Raw genomic sequence first — 25,328 nt, 5'->3', positions numbered from 1 at the left:
ATGGAGTTCTTTGCCCAATGGGCTCACTGGAGTTGTGAGGTTTCCTGCTGGACAGATCACCAGGGTCCATTTTGCACTTAGCAGTTCTGTTGGCTGCCTCTTTTCCAGTTTGCAATTAGCGACAGAAACACACTACTCCTTTTAGTCTGTGCTATTGCACTGAGATAATAATCAGTCAACACATATCAATAATTATTGACCAATGCGTCTGCAGGTAGTTTCCAGCTCTTCCACACAAGCTGGGATGTCACCACTCCTGGGGGCCCTATCTAGGGGGAAGGGTTGGGTGGTTAGATAGTTGACAAGTGTCTAGTGAGAGGACATTTGATGGAAACCAAGCTGGGGTTCGCTGATTGGAAGGCCCCTCAGCCTCAACAGTTGTTTCCAGTGCACCCACTTTCTCACCAGCAGCTCTGCAAATTCCAGGGGTGCCGGGTTCCTGGCCTGAAGGTGCACGACCACTGGGTCGCCAGTTCAGATCAGAGCACAGCTCTTGATCTCTGCTGTTGCCCTTGTAGTGACTAAAGTCTTCTCTTTGTACCAGCTTGCCCCGCCTAACAAGTCCATACCAAATTCAATCTGTAGGCCCGCAGCAAACTCCACACTACCGGGTGTGCCGCCCCCGCACCCGGGCCATGGGATTGGTGGGTCAGTTCTACTCCACCTCATTGGCCCGGGGAAAGTGGCTTGGCTGGGGCGCCCAGGTTGTAGAGGGTGAAGTCACAACCCCTAACGTGAAAGGCGGACTGCTAGGGTATGAAGTCCCTTCACCGCAGTGATCAGGTTCTGGACCTGTCAGTCAAGAGAGGCTGTGGGTGGGGCCAAAGCGTTCCCAATATAAAGAGGCTGGAAGGCGGTTTGGATGGTTCAGTGGATGCTAGGAGGTTGGGGAGGATGTTTGGGACTCTTGCTACCCCGGGGTGGGGGTCAAACCGTTCCAGATTGGGGTTTTTAGTTGGAGGAAGGTATTGGACATTAGAGTACTCACAGTGTGTCTTCTCGGAGTCCCCCGATTACAGTTTTTTAAAAAATTATTTTTAATTTATTTTGATAGAGACAGAAAAATAGTGTTGGGGGAGGGAGAGGGTAAGAGGGACACCTGCAATCTATTTCACCACTTCTGCTTCCCTCCTGCAGATGTAACCTGTGTGGTTTACTGGTTGTGCCAGCACCAGGCCCTGTTTCCAATTTTCTCAATGTTTTTGTTCTTCCCTCCCACCAACTCTTGGAGGATCCAGGTAGCCTATCAGCCCTACCTGGAAAAATCAAAACAGATTTTCAGGAAAGGTTTTTGGCAGTGAAATCTGTACATTTCCCTGGTCTCCCTAAAGTTATAGATTTGTCTGACAACTGGACAAAGACAAGTGTATGCAGTAGGCACTTTCAGAGAGAGAAGGTGTAAAAAGAAATTAAAAGAAAAAGGAGTGAGAAAGAGAGAGTAAAAGAGAACTTTGAAAAACACCAGTCTGGTAACAGGGAGGTGATGCAGTAGTAGAGCACAGGAAGTGCATACAAGAATGCCCCAGGTTGGATCCCTGACAAATGGGAGTGGTTCTCTGGTTTCCTTCCTCAATGAAAATAAATTGAGGGTGGGGGCTGGAGGGTGCTTCCGGCTTTTCTGAGAGTGTGTCTAAACGCATCCAAAAGGGATCAGAGTTCCTCCAGAACCTGGTAAATCAGGAAAACCTAAATACACAGATGTATATAATTTAAAAATGTGAGTACTATAACTTTCAAGACATTTTCTTTATTACCCTCATACAGTCTTTTTATTTTTTTATTTCTGTGAAGAAGGGTTAACATAGGTTTGTGACCTACCACCCACATTCATGGCACATCATGATGATCTTGACCAGAATTCCTTATGAACATGCTATTATCATTTGTAGAAGGATCTTTTCAGTAGATCTTTTTATGTAGTCTGTTGGATGAATAAAAGGAATTGTATAGAAAGGGAGAAGTGAAGTATAACAACTGTTCATATATGTTGGGTGAATCATCCAATTTTCTAAATGATTGTGTTGTTCTCCTTCAGAAGCTCTGTTTTGTCAAATGCAGTCATTAGACAAATATGTGTGTATATATGAGCAGGAGTTATTGTAGTTCTGAGAAGACAATGGTCTTAATAGTTAGGGAGCCTGCATTTTATCAAGATATAAAACAAATAACTTCACAGCATTCAGGCAGTAGTAGAAAGTGCTATGTAGAAACTGGAACAAGCAAATGGGATGAAGTAGAATGAATGTGGTGGATGGAGAAGAAAACAAAATGTGATCATGGAAGGCCTTTCTGAGGTGAAGTTGAAACTTGAGTGTAGGAAGGGCTGGGGAAGTACATCTACCAGAGCAGAACTTGCAAAGGCCCTGAAGCAGAACAGGTTTGTTATTGAGGAAGGGGAAGGTAGTTTACTTTGGAGAGTGGGGGGGGGGAATCATGTGAGGAGCAGTCAGGAAGTTAGAAAGGACCAGATCATGGTGGACCTTATAGCCAGACCATTGACTACTCAAAGGCTGAGTATTGCTTGGGCTTGAGTGACACCTAGAAAAGATGGCAAATGGGAGTTGGGCAGTAGTGCAGCGGGTTAAGCGCACGTGGCACAAAGCGCAAGGACCAGAGTAATGATCCTGGTTCGAGCCCCCAGCTTCCCACCTGCAGGGGAGTTGCTTCACAGGCGGTGAAGCAGGTCTGCAGGTGTTTACTTTTCCCTCCCCCTCTCTTCCTTCCCCTCCTCTCCATTTCTCTCTGTCCTATCCAACAAGGATGACAACAAGAATAACTACAACAATAAAACAAGGGCAACAAAAGGGAATAAATATTAAAAATATTTTTTAAAAGATGGCAGAATAAAATATTGGATGTGAGGTACATTTGGAGTCATCTTGCCAGTGATCAGGATGACCCAGTATGTCTCTGGGTCTTGGTGTAATGCCTTGGATGATGAGACACTAAGATAGGTCATTCTGGGACTGGTACGGTTTTATTAGGAGAATCAAGGGGCTAGGAGGTGGCACACATGGTTGAGTGCACATGTAACCATGCTCAAAGACCCAGGCTTGAGCTTCTACTCCCCACCTTCAGGGGATAAGCTTCACAAGTGGTGAAGCAGTGCTGCAGTTGTCTTCTTTCTCTCCCTATCTGCCCTATCCCCTCAATTTCTCTGTCCTATCTATGAGGGGGAAAAAAAAAGATGAGAAAGAGAGAGAAAGGAAAAAGGGGAAAATAATCCTTCAATTGTGCAAGCATCAAGCTCCATTGATAAACCTGGTAGGGAAAAAAATAAGGAAAAAAGACAAGAGGGTCAAGAGTTGTTTTCCACGTTATGTTTGTGATGTGCAATCATATCCAAGTGAAGTTGTTAGGTAGGCAACTGGATTTGCCAACATGAAACTTAGGGGGAAAAGGCAGGATGGAGTTATAGTTTATATAATATTTGGGGAGAGTCAGGTGGTAGCACAGGTAGCACATCGGGTTAAGCGTAGGTGGTGCAAAGAGCAAGGATCTGCATGAGGATCCCAGTTTGAGCCCCTGGCTCCCCACCTTTAGGGGAGTCGTTTCACAGGTGGTGCAGATCTGCAGGTGTCTATCTTTCCCTCCTCTCTCCATTTCTCTGTCCTATCTAACAATGATGACATCAATAACAACAAAAATAACTACAGCAACAATAAAAACAACCAGGGCAACAAAAAGGAAATAAATATAAAAAAAATTGGGAACCATTGATCTATAAGAATTTTGGATACATGTGGTTAAATAACATCACCAAGAGTGCAGTGGAAAAAAAAGGATCCAAAGTCAAGATTGTAGGTACGTGGAGATTCTGAGGTTAAAGCCCAAAAAGAACAGGTTGCAAAGAAATCAGAAGTGCATGAGGCCAAAGAGAATGACCGGAGAATAAAGTCTTTCAAAGGCTGGTATGACCAAGTAAGACAAGGAAAGACAATGTCCAGTTCACTTTTACCAAGATGGTACAGAGTGCAGAAAGTATGTGTGTGTGTGTGTGTGTGTGGGGGGGTGATTAGCACTATAATTGGGAGCTGGAGAAGGGGATTTTGCTATGAGAGGATCTAGACAAGCATTTGTTTGCTGGAAGGAGTCATTTAATGGGGAGATCCACGAGGAAGGAGAAGAGAGATACCAGACAGAAGAAATACAGATAAAGGTTGAGGGGAAGGAGTTGCTTAAGAAGTGCTTCATTAGGTAGAGAAGAGAATCTGGAGGCAGACCCTTCTGTTAACAGTTGTGAAGGCAGAATGTGGGAGATTACCTATGGTCTGAATAAACATTAGCAGTTTTAAATACACTTAGTTTGCTGTTAAAAATGAATTATTTCCTAGTAGTTTATTTAGGAAATTCTAGAGATTGAGTTCTGCAAGTATGAAAAGCCATTGTAATAAGGATGCTTTTAAATGAACTAAGCTTATAAGTCAAATTTTTTTTTTTCTTTACCAGAGTACTGCTCAGCTCTGGTTTATGTTGGTGCAGGGGATTGAACCTGAGACTTTGGAGCCTCAGGCATGAAAGTCTCTTTGAGTAACTATTACGCTATCAACCCCTGCCCACGTTAATTTTTAAAGTAAGCAATCCTCACTTATACTTAATTATAATTATCATCATACTTTAAAAGACATTTGACCTGGAAAAATAGAATCATTGTGTAGCAGTCACAGTGCACACACAGTGATGATATGCCATAAATGTTTACTGGCCAGGTCTTACTGCAAGACTGGTGATGGAATCTTCCTGTTGCTGGACATTGGATATGTTGTATATGCCACCTGAACAGCTGAGATTTGGGGGATGTCTAATATGAAGCTAATCTTCAGCACATCCTGAATAATATATGTGGTGACCAAAATCATAGGAAAATTCCAGTGGTTTTGTGTAGTCTGGACACCAAGTAAATGATGGTGCCATTCTGTGGGACAGACATTGTTAATAACAGAAGAGGCAGGGAATGCTTGTTTGGTGCACTTTGAGTGTAAAAGGCCAGGAATCCTAACAGATTAATGGATAGTTACTGTGGGGAAAAGGTTGCCCATTAATTTTTGCCCATTCGTAAGTACTATTAAAATTTTTAATTGGTTGAGTTCTAAGAGACCCTAACATTTAGGGAATGGGCAGAGAGCAGTTTCCCTTAAAATTTAAAAAAATGGCCTTTTTTTTAAAATTTAAAAGATACCTTTTTGGGGTGTTTTCTTTGCCTCATACATGGCCCAAGATCAAGCCTTAGCACCACATGAAAGAGTGAAGTGACATAACAAATTAACTTAAAAGCCTAATCCTAGACATTTGAGCTCTTTGAGCTCATTTGAGCTCTTCATCTCCTACAGTGAAAAAGCACTTGTCCCAAGGGGAAGGGTATGGGAGAATATTGAGTATTTGCGATGGGGTAAGGAGACAGTGAGAAAAGATAAAACATAATGGGGTTTAGGGTAAGGGAGAGGAAAATGAGCTAAAAGAAATGGTATTTTCAAGACTAGCAGCAGACACAGCTATTAGTCTACAAAAACACAGAGACAAGAATTACATTTATAAACATTTTATTCAGTTCTGTATAGTGGGTGGGTTCTCAGCTAAATGCACAGATACAAGCGAAGTATTCCTGGGTTAATGCAGGTGCCAGCGGGTTACATGGCACTGAGCACAGGGGCCAAAGAGAAAGCACCAAGGTTTCAGAGGCAGGCCCAGACAAAGCCTCTGAACTGAGCATGGGCTATGTCCAATACTGACCACTGTCTTCTTATATAGCCAGGCACACTGCAAGGCGTCTTTTATGTAACACCATTTCAATGATGCCAAGGGAACACATATTACACAAGTGGAACCCACATCTGGTACAACTCAAATGCTATTCCTTTGTAATTCAAGAATTTTAGAATATTTCAGTAACAAAGAGGTGTAAAATCTTTGTTTTCTCTCAGTGCCTCTGCCAATTTTCATTTCTGTTTGAATTTCCATCCTTAAGCCATATACCCTTGATATTCAAAGTCTCATGTACATGAGAATCCTCAGATGACAAATAACTTTCCACAGCAGCATTTGATACAGTCATGAACTAGGCAAAGTATGTCTGGCTAGCTATCCTCTGTGAGAAGTCATCCAATTCCTAATTGAAAGCATAATTTAGAAGACACATTTAGGAAGTAGAATATAGATACAAATAGGAAACAAACTCCAAAAAAAGTTACTGTATGAGGACAGGGACAATGACCACTTCATAAATGGTCTCACTAGAAGGCCAGAGAACTATTGCTCACATAATTATCTGAAACATACTGAAATCCACAGCTGATAATCTGCAAAGTGCTGGGTGAAAAATTCTGCCTTTAGATATGAGATGGCCAGAGTCTAGCTCAAACCTCTCTTAACTTCTTGGGAAAATGCTGATTTGGAAGGAGAGCTGTACCAGCTTCAGTATTTCAAAGGCAAGAAAGGCCTATCAGAACATACAAGTTCACACACAGTTATTAGATTTTTCAATAACAAAGGGCACTTTGAGTTTCAACTGTCACTTTCCTGAATTCATCTGTCAGAAACATACTTTAAACATTTTTGTTAGAATATAATTTTTGGCAAAATAGAAACTTTGGTCATAGCCATTGCCCTATAAAATGTTTCAAAGGTGTTATTATTTTGGGTTAAAATGTGTTTGGCAGTATATACTGACACATAACAGTAACAAGAAAGTAAACATCTTTGTATCTAATGTAAGAGCAAAATCTCTTGACCAGCATCTTATTTTATATACAGTGAATCAGTAGTGATTACAAAAAGGAAAGAAAAAAATAGCAAAATAAGGCACAGCCTATAAATGTCACAGATTTATGTTAGGCAGTAGTGTTCTTTCTGGAAGGCACAAGGTGGAAATCTGTTTACCTAAAGGCATAATATGTTGTTATAAAGATGATGTTATATGATGAGAACGGGTAACTTGGAACAAGTCCCCTTAAGAGGGAACAATTAATTAATCAGACATTACTTCTGGATGATAAAACTCTGGAAATTAAAAGTCCTCTTCATCAGCCCATTAAATTAATTTGTAAAGTCACTGTGCAAAATGTGGGTTGGGCTGACTACATTTCTAGTTTGGAGTGAATATTTAAAAACAAAAGCACATTTACTAGAAATCAAATTTACATTAACAGAAAATATTTGTTTTAGATATAACAGTACATAAGTTTGATGCTATAGCAAGTTTTAAGTCAAAATTCTTGATGAGAGTTCTTGAACAGCATGCTGGAATTTCACTGACTCTTCATGAAGAAACACTCCACACTAACAGCAGAGGGAAAACAAACAAATAAAAACAAACAAACAAAAAACAGGAGCCTGGAGTTAGTCTTTCAGGAAAAATTCAGAATAATCATAAAATGCTGTAATTTAAATGTGCACAGAGATTCAACTTGGCCAATTTACTACTAATGGCTTTTCTGCGTTTCATAGAGGGCTGGAGAAGACTGTTAAGAGTGATTCAACTAGAATTCTTTAATATCTTTTTTTGTCTGACTGCCCTGGCAAGGACTTTCAGGACTATGCTGAACAGCAGAGGTAAGAGTGGACATCCTTATATAGATCCAAATTCTAGGGGGAAGCTTTCAGCTTTTCTCCACTGAGGAGAATTTTAGCTGTGCATTTGTTATATATGACCTTTACTATGTTGAGGATTTTCCCCTCTGTTTCCAATTTCTTTTTTTTTTTTTTTTAATTTTTTTTTTTTTATTTATTCCCTTTTGTTGCCCTTGTTTTTTTTTTTTTTTTTTATTGTTGTAGTTATTATTGTTGTTGTCATTGTTGTTGGATAGGACAGAGAGAAATGGAGAGAGGAGGGGAAGACAGAGAGGAGGAGGGAAAGATAGACACCTGCAGACCTGCTTCACCGCCTGTGAAGCGACTCCCCTGCAGGTGGGGAGCCGGGGTTCGAACCGGGATCCTTATGCCAGTCATTGTGCTTTGCGCCACCTGCGCTTAACCCGCTGCGCTACAGCCCGACTCCCTGTTTCCAATTTCTTAAGGGTCTTTATCATAAATAGGTGTTGAATCTTATCAAAAGCCCTTTCAGCATCTATTGAAAGACCATGTGATTTTTCTTTTCCTTGATATGGTATATTTGTTGATACACTTAGTTGACTTGCATATATAGAAGCAACCCTGCATCCCTGGGATGAATCCCACCTGGTCTTAGTGGAATATTCTCTTTATATGTTGTTGTGCTCAATTTGCCAAGATTTTGTTGAAGATCTTTGTGTCAATGTTTATCAGGGATATAGGTTTCGTTTTCTTTTTTTTGGTAGAGTCGTTTCCTACTTTAGGGATGAGAGTGACTGGCCCTGGAGCATGTGTTGGAGAGTGTTTCTCCCACTTCAGTTTTTTAAATAAGTTTGAAGAAGATGGGTGTTAGATCTTCTTTGAATGTTTTACAGAATCCATTCTCTAAAGAAAACATGCATATGACCCACAGGCATAGCAAGAAATGCTCCATTTCATTTATCAGAGAATGGAAAATTAAAACCATAATGGAAAAGTACCTCACACCTGTGAGAAAGGCTCATGTCAACAAATCAAGAGATGGCAAGTACTGGAGGAGATATGGACGAAGAGGAATTCTCTAACACTACTGACAGGAATGTGAACTGGTGCAGCCCCTATGGAAATCAGCAGGAACAGTCCTCAAATAAAAATGGAAATACTTTATGACCCAGCAATGCCACTCCTAGGCCTATATGCAAAGGACATGAATCACTACTTTGGGGCTGGGAAGATAGGATACTGGTAATGCAAAAGACTTTCATGCCTGAAACTCTGAGGTTCCAGGTTCAATCCCCAGCACCACCATAAGCCAGAAATGGTCAGAGCTCTGGTCTGTCTCTGCCATTAAAACAAATAAAATAAAATAAATCACTAATCTGAAGGGACATATGTACCCCTGTGTTCAGAGCTGCTGTATTTACAATAATCAGTGAGGGGGAAGCAGCCAAAATACCCATTAACAGACAACTAGACAAAGAAATTATTCAAATTCTGCAATTAAAAAAGATGATATTGTGTCTTTTGGGACAAAGTGGATGGAACTGGAGGTGATTATGTTTAGTAAGGAGGTGAATTCTCTATATTCAATCATAGGTAGAATACAGAGAAGTGAAACACATGAACTTGACAAAAAAAAGATGTAGCAAACTATTTCTAAGAGTTTATGAAAACTGGTAGTTTAGTGGGGACAGGGAATGCATAAAAGTGTAGTAGTTTGTATTGGTGGGTACAATTTGGAACTATGTGCTGTAGTTTTCTTGTAAATCATTATTATTATTATAGAGGGTGAGAGAGATAGAGAAGGAGAGACACCTGCAGCACTGCTCCATCACTCATGAACCTTCTTCACTGCAGATAGGACTATCAGGTGAGCCACCACCTAGTAAACCACCCCTATAAACCATTACTGAGTGAACAGTAAAAAGAACAGTAACAGGGGGTCGGGCGGTGGCGCAGTGGGTTAAGCGCATGTGGCGCAAAGCGCAGGGACCGGCGTAAGGATCCCGGTTCCAGCCCCCGGCTCCCCACCTGCAGGGGAGTCGCTTCACAGGCGGTGAAGCAGGTCTGCAGGTGTCTATCTTTCTCTCCCCCTCTCTGTCTTCCCCTCCTCTCTCCATTTCTCTCTGTCCTATCCAACAACGAATTGTGTCAACAAGAGCAATAATAATAACCACAACGAAGCTACAACAAGGGCAACAAAAGGGGGAAAAAAAATGGCCTCCAGGAGCGGTGGATTCATGGTGCAGGCACCGAGCCCAGCAATAACCCTGGAGGAGGAAAGAAAAAAAAAAAAGAACAGTAACAATAAAAAAGAACTACTTTCAAAAAGGGTGGATTCAGACATCTGTACATTCTTATTAAAAGGAAACATTCACCAACATTCACCTACTAATAAAAGGCAGACATGCTTCCTTAAATAGCCCAGATACTGGGCAAAAAAATGACAATGGGCTGTTCCAATGTTGGATGCTATGGTAATAAATATAACTGCTGTATATATTTGTTCACTTACTTACATAACTACTATTAACAGTATTATATGCTCTGCAGTCAGAATCATTTCTTATATAATAACCACTTCCCTACATAACTTAAGAGGTATTTTAATCCCTCACTTTATAAATAAGGAAACTGAGATCCAAAAATATTAAAATATTTGGCCAAAATCACATAGCTAAAGATATTGAAATAGGGGCCAGGTGGTGGCACACCTGTTGAGCACAGGTTTGAGTTACTGGTGTCCACCTGCAGGGGGAAAGCTTTGCAAGTGGTGAAGCAGTGCTGCAGATGTCTCTTTGTCTCTCTCCCTCTCTATTCCCCCTCCCCTCTTGATTTCTGGCTGTCTCTATCCAATAAATAAATAAAGATAATTTTTAAAAAGAGGGAGAATGTTTAAGAAAAAATCGTTGAAATAGAGGCTGCATGGTAGTGTATCTGGCTAAACCACTCCTTAAAATGTGCAAGAACCCAGGGTCAAGAAGCCCCTGACCCCTTCCTGCAGGGGGGAAGCTTCATAAGCAGTAAATCAGGTGTCTCTCTTTCTCTTTCCCTATAATCCCCTTCCCTCTCATTATCTCTCTGTCCTATGAAGTTAAATAATTATAAAAAAGATGTTGAAATAAATTATATCAAAAATGAAAATAAGGCTGGAGAACTCACACTTTCCAGATTCAAAATTTACTATTAACACATATGTCTGAACTTTTAATCACTACACTATATTATTTCACATAAAAGGAATCATCTGATGAAAATATATTCTGGGCCAACAAAATAGTTTGCCTAGATAGTGCACTGCTTTGCCATGTGTGTGACCTAGGTTTAAGCCCAGCTTCTACTACATTGAAAGCTTTGTTCCTGTGGTCTCTTTCACTCTACTTTCTCTGTCTTATTTAAATATATATTTGCATATTATATATATATATTTGTTAAGAGAGAGCCAATGGCTCAGCATAAATGAATAAATTTTCCCTCATGTCAAGGGATTCAGGTTCACATAATAACATCTCACAATTCATATAACACTCAAGTATTTGAAAAGAAATTTCTTAAAGAAAATCAAAAGCTTTGGAATAGTTAACAGTTTGAGAGAACTTTTACCGACTTCCTGTGCAAGAAATTAGTTAACATACAGGAAAGACAATCCAAATGGATTCAGAACTCACCGATGATGATGATGATGAAGATGACCACAACAGTAATCCCTATTGCCCACATCTGTAACAAAATACATGTCCATTTACATTTCAGAATCAGCTATTAACTTGTTACTGAAAAGTGTCACTCAGTACCATGCTATCCACTGAAAAAAAAATTAAGGTGCTTTACAATCTGAAATAGATCATAATTCTTAAAGCCTAGATCTGATGTTCTCAATTAGAATCTAAAGGTTACTTTTTATTTTTTTAGATTTTAGTTATTAATGAGAAAGATACAAGAGAGAAAAAGAACCAGATACCACTCCAGTACATGTGCTGCCAGAGACTGAACTTAGGACCTCATGCTTGAAAGTCCAATGCTTTACCCATTGTGCCACCTCTTGGACCACTAGAGTTTAAAGGTTAATTATCTGGTTTTTGGGGTTTTTTTTGTTGTTGTTGTTTTAAAATATTTGTGGTCAAATGATATGTGAATAGGCATTTGGTTGTGTATTCAAGTTTTCGAGGTAAGGAAGTCTGCCACAGGTGTCCTGGGTATCACTGGGTGTCACCGGAATGTCACTTCCAGCCCAAGAAGATTCAGGATATATTTGGGATTTGGTGGAAGCATGTTTATTTGGAAGTTGCATACAAAATCTCCATAGGCCATGCTCCTTGTGTGGGTGTTCTCCACTTGTATGTGGATCCCACTGTGATTTCTGTGCAGCTCTTTCTGAACTTCAGCCCTCTTCTGTCAATGTGTGTCCCAGGTGCTGGGCAGGAAACCTGGAGTTCAGGGGAGGCTGCTACTGAGTCCTGTTTCACATGTTTTTAAATAAAATATTAGCCACAAACCAGAGAATTCCTAGTCTGAGAAGAGGAGACAGCTTACCGATCAATCAGTTCAGAGTCAATTCCAATCTGCATGTGGCGGGGAGCTAGATCCACCTCTTAGGTTAGTGGGAGTCCAGTATTTTATTTGTAGACTTGAGATTCTCTGATAATGCAGAGGGTGACTAATCTAAAGACCAGTTAAAAGAAAGTACCTTGCAATTTTTCCACCAATATTTTCTCTTCAACTTGGCAGCACTTGTTTCAAATTGGGAAGCTCCTGCCTGCAGTGCATCAGCCCGGTCATCTAATTCAGAGAGCTTCTGATCTCGTTCTAACACTTTATCCACATTCACTCGCATGATGTCCACCACCTGAATAGATATGATCACATTATATATAAAAGAATAGAAGTACAAGATTCTGCAGTAAAATTCACTGGCACATTTTTTTCAGGTCAGTACTTTATTACTTTAAAACAAAATTTCATTAAATTAAATGAAATTAAAATTTCATTAATTTCATTTTTTAATGATAAAAAATACTTAGGAAACTGGAAATAGAAGGACCTTCCTTAACATGATAAGAGGAATTTATGGGAAGCTGCACAGCTAACATCCACACTCAATGGTGAAAGATGGTGCTGGAGAGAAAGCTCACTGTGTTGGGCCAGTGCTTTCCCATGGGCAGAACCCAGGCTCAAGTCCTTGCACAACATGGGAGGCACTATAGCACTGAAGGTAGCTCCATTGCTGTGATGATTCTCCCTCTGTCAATCACTTTGTCCACCTGAATGAAATAGCAGCCCAGAGGGATAGAGAATGGGAAAGCTATCAGGGGAGGGGATGGGATATGGTGACTGGGTGGTGGGAATTGTGTGGAGTTGTACCCCTCCTATCCTATGGTTTTGTTAATTTATCCTTTCTTAAATAAAAAATAAATTTAAAAAAAGAAATGGTGAAAGAAAAGCTTTTTCTGTAAGCTTAGCTATCAGGAAGAATGGTCACTTATACTACAGCTATTCAACATTGTACTAAAAGTTCTAGGCAGAGTAACTAGGCAAGAAAATGAAATAAAAGGTATCTAGATAAGGAAGAAATAAAGTTATCTCTCTTTGCAGGTGATTCTGTATGTAGAAAATCCCAATGACTACAGACATGTGTACATTACCCTAGAGGTAATAAACAACTTTAGTAAAGTTTCACTGTACATGATCAATACCCATATGTTTTCATACTACTAGTGAATATATAATGAAAAAAATTATTCTATATGTGGCAAGAAATAAAAAGTACCAAAGAGGTAAAAGATTTTCACACTGAAAATTTCAAAATATGCTGGAAAAAGACCTAATTAAATGAAAATATATTTCATGTTCATAGCCCAGAAGACATTACATTGTGAAGACAGCTATATTGCCCAGAGTGAGCTGAGATCCAACATAATCTCAATCAAAATTTTAATGGTAATTTTTTTGGTGGTGTGGAAATGAAAAAGTCAATCCTCAAAGTCACTTGAAATTGCAAGGGGTCTTGAATAGCCAAAACAATATTGAAAAAGAAAAACAGGATTGGAGGACTCACTTTTTTTCACTCTTGAAACTTCCTACCTATTCCAGTTTCAAAACTTAGTATCTCAAGAAAAGAAAGTGAAGACATAGGATGAAGCTTGGACTGGGTGTGGTCTATTATAGCAAAACCAAGGGCTCTGGGTGAGGGGGTGAAGAGGGCATTGGGGGGACTAGTGCAGGATGGTGAAGAAGGACTTAAGCCGGTGGGGGAATGGTGTACAGACACCTATGATGAGGATATAAGAAACTGTACATGGGATATGGAGCTCTGGTGGTGGGACTTGTACCCCTCTTATCCTATGGTCTTGTCAGTATTTCCATTTTATAAATAAATAAAAATTTTAAAAAATTAAAACTTCAAAAAAAAAAAAAAAGGAAACTGTACACGTGACAAGAGCTGCCTTTTAATAAAATGACTTGGAAAAAAACAATTTTAAAATAGCATTTCTGGGGGAAAAAACCCAAAACTTCCTATTTATTAAAATACAGTGATTCTAGCATAAGGGTAGAGATATAAATCAAAGGATCTGAGAATCCAGAAAACCTACATATCATGATTTACTGACTTTTGATCAGGGTTCTATGATTACCCGGGAGTGGGGGGAGAACATCTCTTCAACAAATAGTGCAGGAACAAGTAAATATCCAGTCAAGGGACCCATATCTCAGTCATACACAACAATTAACTGAAGATATATCAATGACCTAAGAATAAGAATTTATAAGACTCTGAGAAGAAAACATAAGGGTAAGTCTTCCTAACTTTTGATGTGGCCATGGATTTGATACCACAAGCAAAAGCAGCAAAAATAAACTGCAATTATAAAAATAAAAAGCATTTTATGTAGCAAATGACATTATCAAGGATACACAATGGGAAATTCTGAGAACTGAAATAGAATACTTGCAAACCACAGAAAAAGGGTTAAAGTCTTCAGAATATGTGAAGAAGTCCTATACTACTCAACAAAAAAGAGAAACTACCAAATCAAAACATGGACTGCAAGACATTTCTACAGAGAATATTACAAACAGACGATGAGTATGTAAGAAGACATTGAACATTACTGGTCACTAAGGAAATGCAAATCAAAATTACAATGAGATACTACCTCAAATTCATTAGGATTTTAAAAAAGGAAAATACTAAGTCTTGGTGAGGGTGTGAAATTACTAACATGTTAAACATAGAGTTACCACATAAGCCAGGAATTCTACTCCTGGGATAAACTCACACCAAAACCTGTATGAGGCACTAGTCATAATAGTAAAAAATGGTAAAAACTAAAAACAAAACAAAACAAACAAAAAACTATCAACAAAAGAAGGGATAAACAAGTAATGGCATACACATACAATGGATGCTACAGACTTAAAAAGCAAAAGGTTCTCACAGGTATCTGATGCTAAATGAAAGAAACTAGACACAAAAAATAGTGTAAGATCCACATTTCATATGACATATACAGAAGAGGCAAGTTCATAGAGAAAGAAAACTGTATAGAGATTATCAGGGGATAGGAAGTGATTACTAAATATGCGTTGGGTCCTCTTCTGGGGTGATGAAAAACATTGTGAAACTACAAAGGTAATGGTTGCATAACATGATGACTACACTAAATACCACTGAATTGTCCACTGTCAAATGGTTAAGTGTACAGTGTGCAGTTTACCTCAATTAAGAAACACTCTGGGGGTGGGAGATAGCTCACTAAGTAAAGCATATGCTTTACCATGGGTTTGAGACCCTGGGTGGGTGGGGAGAGTCTGCTGGAAGTCCCACTCATATGCCCTCTTGGCAAAAATATGAGTAAAAAAAAGTAAAAAAACCAAAACCTTTAAACATTCCTTTTGTTAAGAAAATTGACTCAATTTTGTAAATAAGCAAGTTTCATGCAGGACAAAATCAGAATGAGTTTATTTATTTTTTAATTTAATTTTATTTTTGAGAGAGATGCAGAAAGAGACACACAGAGAGAAACACCAGAACACTGCACAGCTCTGGCTTATTGTGGTGTGGAGGACTGAACCTGGGACTTTGGAGCCTCAGGCACAAGAGTCTCTTTTCATAACTTATGCTATCTACCCCCCAGAATGAGTTTCTTAGGATGACAATACGAAATTTTTTGAATTAAGTTCTGAACAATTCTAAACAAAGTTATCAGATCAAAATACTACAATATGATTTAACAATGAAATCCAACATAAATTTAACCTTGCCTTTTTTTGGGTGGTGACAATTTTGGGAGAAAAGGAAATATTGATCTCAATGTCTCAAACAATATTCCATGGTAGTTCTGAATATACAGGGTAGAACAAAAGATACTGTGGAGGTCTTCTAACTCAAGAATTCCACAAACACATATTTGTTGGGCTAAAGGAATTTTTTGGCACCTGCCTATCAACAGTCAACCGTCAAAGCTGAATTCTACACAGACTTGTTCAGGTAAAGGAACTAGTAAGAACATTTTGATAAGAAATAAGATCAGAAAAATTGGTCCTGATTGAGCAACCTATAGGTCTAATCCTTGTATCATCATTGCTCTATTTTATAACATGCTTTTTTTTCTTTACCAATTTTTAAAACGTGTCAAAGAGAGGTATTTGTATTTTATGCATGTGATTTTGTCCTGGGGCAGGGGGAAGCACAGAGCTAGAAGAGCCTGACTTCTGCTTAGATCAGGGCTTCCAGTACACACAGAGACACTATTTTGATCTACTTATCATAGAATCCATCTTGAATGAGCAATAATTTTTCTTATTCCCAAAGTGACACAGTGTGGGTTTAAAATATTTGTTTTTGACATTTCAGAACAATACCTCATCCACTTGATTTTGGGTCTGCTGAAGTCTTTTATTACTGCCAGAGGCAGCACTTGAACCCGGGCCTGCAACTCCAGACCTGAAACATGTAACAGCACAAGTATGAGTAAACTGGATTATAACTACATGTTTGCAATTATTACAGTGTTACTCCAGGACTTTAAATGATAGGGGTTTAAGAAGTAGGAAAAGAAATTCTTCCTGGCATTTCTTTTAATCCCAGGTAGTTCCCAAAATTCACCGCCCCCCCATTAAATGTAACCAGGTCCTAAAGTGAAAGTTGAATAAGGTCTACTTTGTATCACTGGGAAAAAAAACAAACAAAAAAAACCTGTTGCTAACATGGATAAATTTTATTTTCCAATTCTTTTTATCTTATTTATTTATTGGCTAGAGACAGAATTGGAATAGGGAAGATAAGGAGGGAGAGACAAGCACCTGCAGCACTGTTAGACTGCTTATAAAGCTTCCCCTCTAGGTGAGAACCATGGACCTGCATGCTACAATGTATGTGCTCAACCAGGTGCTCAACTGCCCAGCCTCCCCCCCACCCCCATTCTTTACTATTTGTTTAAGGTACACATTTACCTAAATGTACCAAGGATTCTTCTGTTCTTTTCATGGTGGCAAGAATTGTTTTCACAGTTATGAACAACTTCAGAATGTCCCTTTTCCAGTATGGAAATAAAAACTCAGTTATAGAAAATGGGCCAGGACAACCATAATAAAGGGCAGTGGGGGTGGGAGGGGAGTGGCGGCTTGAGTGTTTTGTGGCCTAGTGAAATCATTCACTGGGAAGATGTGTGCAACCCAGGTTAGAGCCCAGTCCCTACTGCACTGAAGCTTTGGTATTGAAGTCTTCTTCTTTCTTCTCTCCCCACTTTCTCTGTCTGTTCCTCCCTCCCTCCCTAAAAGAAAGAAAAAAAAACTCATCTTTAAAAATCCTCACTGACTGCTTTACTTCTCTTCATGAAGGTCTTTCTTGACCCACTGATTCTGTTTTCTCTTTGCACTACTTGGTTAGCAGTAGTTTGATTCTTCAGATATGTAAGTGCAGTGATGAGACACACATCTTGCGACAACATTCACCGTTATCAAATGATTCAACAGTTATTTTATACCCATCATGTGTCAAAGACCAGGGACACGCAAGATGCCATCCAGGTGCTCGGAATTTAGTGTTTGATGGGTAATAGAAAAGGGCCAGTTACTGGGTCATTTTCTCATTTCAGTCTCATAACTTTTTGAGGAAGGATACTTTATTACCCCTCTCACCTCCATTTTGCTGATCAACTGGATGAGATTTAAAAAGGTGTTTGGGCTAAGACCTGCATCCTAACCAACTGGCACACGGATTGGGCAGAAACACTCCAGAGCAGTATCCCTAGTTCCTAGAAGGAAACCAGGGCGCCCTGCAGGTGAGCAACCAGCAGTCGTGCGTGTGTCTGTCTGTGATCTCTCAGGAGCAACTCTTAACGTCACCACCGTCAACTCCATGTTTCGAGGGCCTCTACCAGTGATTGCTTAGTGAGTGGGACCAGGGCGACGCGATCTTCCTCCGTCCAGATCCCCCGAGCAATTCCCGGAGCCCGCCGACACCCACCAGCGACCAGGCGCCCCCCGACGTGGACTCGGATCCTCCGGAGACCCGGGAGGAAGGGGGCGGCGCTGACCCGAGCCGGTGGGGCGCTTCCCATGCCCAGGAGTCCCGGTCGCCCCACCCTCACCCCTTCCGCGTCCACCCGACAGCCGCGGGGCCTCCCGGGAGGCGGGCGGCACCCGGGGCCGCCCCTCACGCCTGCAGCCCGCACCTCCGGCGCCACCGCGCACCCCCAGGCCGCACCCGCGCAGGCACGCCAGGCCTCGACGCCGGCCGGGCGGTCGCGGGTGAGAAGGCGGTCAGGCTGGGACCCCAGGCGTGTGTCGCCACCACCGGGGCCGAGGCTGCGCCGCACCGCGTCCAGTCACTCACATTTTGGTGGCGGCGGAGGCGGTGGCGGGCGAAAGCAGGCGGAGGGTCGCCCTACACCAGGGAGCTGGGCTGGGTGGCCGTGCCGCGGCGATGACGTCAATGGGCGGAGCGTACAGGACCAGTCGCGTCGCGGGTGGGCGGGGCGAGGTGGACCGGGACGCGTCACAAGTGGGCGGGGCGGGGCGGGGGCGCTCAGAAAGGTTCTTTGGGCGCTGCTAGTTTTGCTCTCTGTCCGCGTTAATCCTCTGATCTTGTACAAGCCTTGCTCCTTGCAAGGAGGCCTTATCGGTAAATGAGATTGTTGGTGTCCTGGGTTTGGGCCCGTGGGCCATTTCTCTGCTTGTGACAATATATGACCCCTCACCCTGCCCCAAGAAACAATTTTATTAAAGCTTGTGCAGAGGATCTGAATAGATATTTGTCTGAAGACATAGATGATCAGTGGACACATGAAAGTTGTTCACCATCTCTTTATTGGGTACATGGAAATCAAGATAACTTGCTATGACCTCACAAATGTTTAGAATGACTGCTCAACAAAATAAATAGAATAAAAATGAGGGTGCAGGAGGAATGGGACTCTTGTACACTGTTGGTGGAAATTTAAATTAGTATAGCCATTTTGGAAAGTGGTATTGAGACAACTCAAAAACCAAAAACAGAAAAGTTGTATCATTCAGTTGTTCCACTTCTGATTATTTGAACAATAATGATGATAAAAAAAATATTCACCCCATGTATGACAATATATGCTTTTACCTAGTAATCCTGGAGTAATCAGGTCTTCTCAAGGTTTGTTAAATTGAGATAGGAAGCCCATCTGGGGCATTAATAACAGGTCTTGGTTGACTTACACTTCCTCCTCGTGTATTCTTTTGTCACACAATTATATGCCTCGATATATATTAAGCTGTTTGGGGGAGCCTCAAGGTTGGGTGCTGTCATGTCTACGTTTTTGTATTCCAGGACCCTCGTCACAGAAAAAGCCCTTCACTTTTGGGCCAGTGGAGGTAGATCTTTGAAGTCAGTGAGTTACTTTGCAATGTTATTGGAAGTATTTGTGCCAACGTAGATAGGCAAATCTTATGTGACAAGAACATGAAACATTGCAAAACACTAAAGTGCCAACAGGTAGATAGAATGTTCAAACACTGAATGCCTTTTTCTAACTTTACATGGAATAATTTGGCAAAGGAAGTGTTGGTGTATATTAGAATAAACTGGTATCACAGAGGAAGTGGGATGTGAGTTGGGTAGGTACCTAAAAAGATCATCTTACAGTCAGGATGACTAAACAACATGTACAGAGACACCAGTGGAACTAAACACGGACTAAACAGGGCACAGGTTGTGGCATAAGTGAAAATGAATAAAGAGTGAGCATAAACAAACAGGGGATGTCATTAAAAATATGTATTAATGAGAGAGGACATAATCAGAGCATCACTGGCACATGCGATACTGGGGCTTGCACATGGGAAGTCATGCCTGAGAGTTCAAGGCTTTATCCATTGTGCTACTTTCCACAATACAACGTCATTTAAAAATGCTGTGAACTCTAGAAATTATTGAGCACTCTGTGAAGTTGGGAGACACATCATGCACTGTTTGGTAGTAGCATCAAGATGGATTAGTTGGAAGGACCCAAGATGAGGGTCTGCAGAAAAAGGAAATGGGAGTTGGACAGTGGAGCACCCGGTCAAGTGCACAATGCCTAAGGACCCATATTGGAGCCCATGCTCCCCACCTGCAGGAGGAACGCTACATGTGCAGTGAAGCAGGTTTCTTTCTCTCTTCTGATCTCCCCCCTCAGTTTCTCTGTCCTGCTAAATAAAAATAGAAGAAAAAAATGGAGAAATTAAGTGAAAAAATGACACTACTCAGAAAGGAGGACTGATAGTAACAGTCAGCTGGAAGATGACTTAAAATCAAACATTGTACAAAGTAAGACTCTGGGGTTGGAAGGGCTTAGGTCTTGAAACATGATGGCAGAGGTAGACCTAGTGGGGGTTGAATTGTTATGTGGAGAGCTGAGAAATGTTATGCATGTACAAACTATTGTATTTTACTGTCAATTATAAACCATAAATCCCCCAATAAAGAAATTAAAAACAAAAAACTCCAGGAGGTTTTAAGAGTTTGGACTGGCGTCTTTATCTTTCAGATACCTTCACTTTTTAAATAATTAATGTATTTAGAGGCACTTGTAAAGGTAGATGGAAAAGTATGTCTTCTTGGCTTTACTAAGAGTTTTCCTTATGGGAATATACCTGCAATTAGGTAACATCTGTCAAGCATTGTATCTGGGTGGAAAGAAATGGAAATTATTTCACAGGGTTTCACACTGGGTATCAGTATTAGAGAAAGTTAAAAGAAATACACACACATAATATGGGGAAATTTTCTTCATTTTTAATTTACAGCAGAAAGAATATAAAGCATTCAGAAAACATTTTCCATATTTTAAGGGCAATTCAAAACATTTTGCATGGTTTCCAGCAGCTGAGTTCTTCAACAGATCCATTGATTCAATGATGCTTTACATGCACAATTACAAAAATAAAACTTACAAAAAAGAAGACATCTAGACTAATTTTACATGCAAGTCTTAGGGACCCCCCCATTGGGCGCCAACTACTGTGTGGAACTGCCATAAGCGACCGTGCAGCCTGAGAGTGGTTCGAGTTATTGTCTTTATTTCTTTCACACAGTACAGCTGATTTCAAATGGGTAACAAGAATAGCGATTAAATCTTCAGGAGACAGAATAAGATTAGCTATTAATTTTACAATGAAATCCTACTCCTGGCACTTGGGAATTCAGATTATCCAAGAAAGCTGCATTTAGCTATCATCTTATATTCAAAATTAAGATTCACAACCAAGAAAAAGCAGAAATGCTTTGTTTCAGTGGAAGTGCATTTGGACCTCACCTAGGATTCACAGTTGTACTGGTAGGTTTTTGAACCTACTTCCTATCTTCTCCAGAAGAGCCCTCATAATCCTACATAAGTTTTTTCTTCCAGAATTTTCTAACACTCAGCTAATAATATAGCATGTGAAACATTAAAAAACAACAACAAAAAACAATGTGAGGGTTAAAGCAAATCCACTGAGGTCATCACTCTGGCCAAAAGATCAGTTATTTGTACCATAATCAATAGAAATTACATATCTAAAGTCAGTATTGATAGAGGATATTCTGAAAAAGCTGGCTTTCACCTTCTATTCCCATTTGTTGATGTAATTTTGTGTTTGTAAATTACTTGTTGTCCTCCAATACATCAAATTGTGGAAAATAACAGGGATTTGAGGGACTTCAACAACTGCAACATAACCCACACATTTAAAAATAAAATTGAATCAGGTCAGTTTACAAATGTACAGGTGGCTACTGGTTGTGGGGCTGTCACTGTTGTCAAAGCTGATCACAAGCAGTAAGACATATACTGTACAGTAATTTGAGGTTGGCAGTGAAAGGAAGTAATTAAAAAACAAGTACAATTATAGAAAAGGCACCAAGAGCACTGACCCCAGTTTTTACTCATTTTTGTATTTACCTTCCATCTAAAGACACCAGTTTAGAGGCTTATTTGTGAATATTTTGAGGCTTCACAACAAGCCTTAAGTTTTACATACAGTTGGCAGCCAGATTAAGAAAAACCTATTCTGTCAGCTTCATACACCAACTGATCCTGAAAAGTAACCAGGGAATTTTAAACTGGCATCAGTCAATGCAAACTTTGTTCTCTCAATTGGACATTAGTAGTTTAATTTGTAAAAAGCATCAGATTTCTTTGGCTCCCCATTATGTGGAAACAGTAATAACATAACATCCCTACAACATCAGTTTGCATGTTTTCAATTTTAGTTATTTTGTGCAATTTTCTGATTTGTACATTTTCTGATTTCCAGCAGGAGATATGAAAACGTGAACATTTCCTACTTTTCACACTACTACTTTTGTCAAGACTTGATCATTCTAAGTGTTCTTTGTTGGAGTGAGTGGGTGGTGTTCAGCTATATACTGATTCATCTTATGATTATCTGTTTAGCAAAAGTAACTTAATTTTCTTAAAGCAATATTAGCATTCACATTACTTGGCACCATTGGCAAAAAAATTTTAAATAAATAAAATAAACTCCTGGTAGCCAAAATTAAATGTAAACATATCCTTTTTTTAAAAAGTAATGTTACTCTGCCTTTTTTCCTAAGTCTAAATACAGTAGCTCTTTTTTTTTGCAGTTTAATCATGCTTTAGCAAAATGTTCTTCTAAAGAACATTTAAAATAAAGTACTCTTATAGTGAAATAAAGTTTTTTGTTTCATTTTACAGACCATAGCCACTAATGCTTTGCTTTTGTTCATTTCTTTTTCTTGATTCATGCACATATCTCTGTTTTAATATATACAATATATACAAACAATACATCCACATTTTTCTTGCTCATTCAGACAAAACTATACAAATAATTTTATCTTGCCATGTTATTGACCTTTGTGAATAAAATATTTAGCAATTAATATAATCCCTTTCAAATATTTTCTCACTTTCCATTTTACCTTCTATATATACACAGAAACTGCTCAGTTTGGATGAGATATAGCCAAAAAATATGGAATTTACTGGCCAGAACGCAGCACCACACTGATATTTTAGGTGGCAAATGTCCAGGCAAGGTTTATGATTCCTTAGAATAACTATAGTTTCCAAGGTTACTGAAAAAAAGCTACATGCTTTACCAATTTTCTAAGTAATTTTCATTGTACATGAAGGTAGGGCAAAAAATTAAAGTGCTGAACATGTAAAAAGGGGTAAGATGATCTCTATACTCGCAGGTTCTTGGGGGGTGGTGGGAACAAGAAAATAAATTTAAACTCTGTAAGTTGTTTCTCATTATTTCCCATGCATTACCCGTTTACCACACACCCACCCCTCTGCAAATTTCCACAAGACATTAAAAACCTGCAGATTTTAAAAGTTGCATTAAGTGTGCTGTAGAGATTAAAACAAAAATGCACAAATAAACAAAATAAAATAACAGTGAAGGAAATGAACACACGGACCCAGTAAAGATTTGTATGATCTAAGCCCTCCACTGAGAATCACTCCCAAAGATTCAGCTTCTTGGAAATAACTGACAGGTACAGGAACAGCATTCTCTCTTGTTGCTAATGCATCCCCATCTTTTCTTATCTATATTTTTGGTATAAATATTTGTACAGTTCCACATGATGTTTGAATACAGCCCTATATGAGAAGGAAAACGGCTTCTTCCTCCAAAAAGGAAGACTCTTTCAATTCCTTGTGGTGTCTTGTTTTCCCATGATCCAACTGAAGATTGAGTTCCAAGATGTCTTGCTGATTAAATAAAAGTTGTCCATGAAAGTGCAAATGCAATGACCAAACATTCCATTAAAATTCTGCAGCTGATCTCCCCCAAACTGCAGAGGGATTATGTGTGTGTGTGCATGTGTACGTGTGTGTGTGTGTGCATGTATGTGTTGTTGCATGTCTTTGCTAAAAACGGAAATGAAAACAGTCTGAAAAGCAATATCACATTGCTAAGGGATGCTGCTGTATGTCTTCAAGTTCCTTGGCCTTTTTCAATTCTTTCACTCTGGAAAAGAAACAAAACACCAGATGATGAACTGCATAGTGATACAGTCACCAAGTAAAGGAAAGAGCCATTACTACTCATTCTGAAGTGAAAAACCAAGGCAAACCCTTTTTGGTTTTTTTTTGAGGACTAATGGCAAACAAAACTCCTATTTAAAATATTGGGTAAGAAGGACATTGAACCTTCCTAAAATTCTGCCCAACTGCAAAACAAGAGTGATCTACTGTATTAAATCAAGTATAATGATTCACTTTCATTTTAGCCTGGTGGACCACCATAAGTGTCATCTAATTCCATAGGATATAAGTTGAGGTGAACTGCACACACATTTATGGAGCTTCTGATATACCGAGGGATATGAACTAGTGCTTGACATCTCATATATGCTCTAATATCTGTGTATCTTAATGATTTCATTCATGTACTGAGGAACTAATTTTCATTAATTCCTTACTTTTCTTCCATTCCACATTGTAGCTGTAAAAGAGATTCCACCACTCACTTCCCTTATTGGTCAGCAGCCCAATAAGAACCAAGATGTACTTTTTTTTTTTTTAAAGTTATGAAACAGGTAACAAAACAAGTTTAAAGAAAACTGTTTGAGTGTCATGGAATGCTCACATCAACAAATATTCATTAATCATCACTCCTGCTCTATATTTAGCATAAAAGTTTGCCTTGGTTTTTTATCATGGCCAGTTGGTATAGAGAGGGTACACGAGTGAAGTTGTAGCCTATTTACCTTTATTTACAAATACTTAAAAACTTGCCTTAATAGCAGAATGGTAGAATGTAAGTCAGACTTAAGTATTTAACTTATGAAGTCAGTGCATCTGGTAAGTCCCTGATATTTTGTAGCACTGCATACAGTATAATAGCATTTATTTCCCCACAAATAGGTATGAGAAGCTGATTTTAGCCAAACTGAAGTATTTCTCTGGACATGTGTACTCCATCTCAACAGGCACAAGTAGACAATGTTGTCTGATTTGTTTTTCTTATATGAACCTATGCAAAGGTTGGTAATTCTTAAATTCTGTTCTTTATAGATGCTCTAAGAGTAAGGTTCTCCTGGAGTTTTTAAATTATACCAAAAAGTTTAAATTTTATTTGAAAACACATTTATTTCACTTTATAAACAGATTCTTGTTAATACTTGGGTAAGAATAAAACATTTTGAAAAACTAGTAATAAATTATGGCTATATTTCAGAGTCTGGGCAAGATTCAACAGGATGGCACATATGCTGTAATAGCAATTTAAGAAAACAATTATATTTACCACCTTGAAGCAGAATTGTTTCTGAGTGTTCTGCAAAGTTGATACAACCTCTTCAAAGAGAAGAT

General features: G+C 39.4%; 2 protein-coding genes across 17 annotated transcripts in view; both read right to left on the bottom strand.

The window, feature by feature from the left end:
* Positions 1-5,523: 5,523 nt before the first annotated feature.
* On the bottom strand, positions 5,524-18,482 carry VAMP3 (vesicle associated membrane protein 3). Its single transcript, XM_016192544.2, has 5 exons — positions 18,362-18,482; positions 16,387-16,468; positions 12,212-12,370; positions 11,193-11,244; positions 5,524-7,275 (listed from the first exon to the last, which is right to left on the bottom strand). Coding segments are annotated over exons 1-5 (315 nt in total). The 5' UTR covers positions 18,364-18,482; the 3' UTR covers positions 5,524-7,255.
* Positions 18,483-20,753: 2,271 nt separating this feature from the next.
* CAMTA1 (calmodulin binding transcription activator 1) overlaps positions 20,754-25,328 on the bottom strand; it is a 1,087,698-nt gene continuing 1,083,123 nt past the window's right edge. For all 16 annotated transcript variants that reach the window (XM_060201382.1, XM_060201376.1, XM_060201377.1 and 13 more), the window contains one exon: positions 20,754-23,982. In XM_060201382.1, the coding sequence (XP_060057365.1) occupies positions 23,950-23,982 (33 nt within the window). In that variant the 3' untranslated portion in view covers positions 20,754-23,949. The remainder of the gene's footprint in view (positions 23,983-25,328) is intronic.

The sequence above is a fragment of the Erinaceus europaeus genome, chromosome 11, assembly GCF_950295315.1.
Source record: "Erinaceus europaeus chromosome 11, mEriEur2.1, whole genome shotgun sequence".
NCBI classification, from domain to species: Eukaryota; Metazoa; Chordata; class Mammalia; order Eulipotyphla; family Erinaceidae; genus Erinaceus; species Erinaceus europaeus.
Note: the sequence above shows the minus strand (reverse complement) of the source record. Positions and strands in the feature narration are given on the sequence as shown.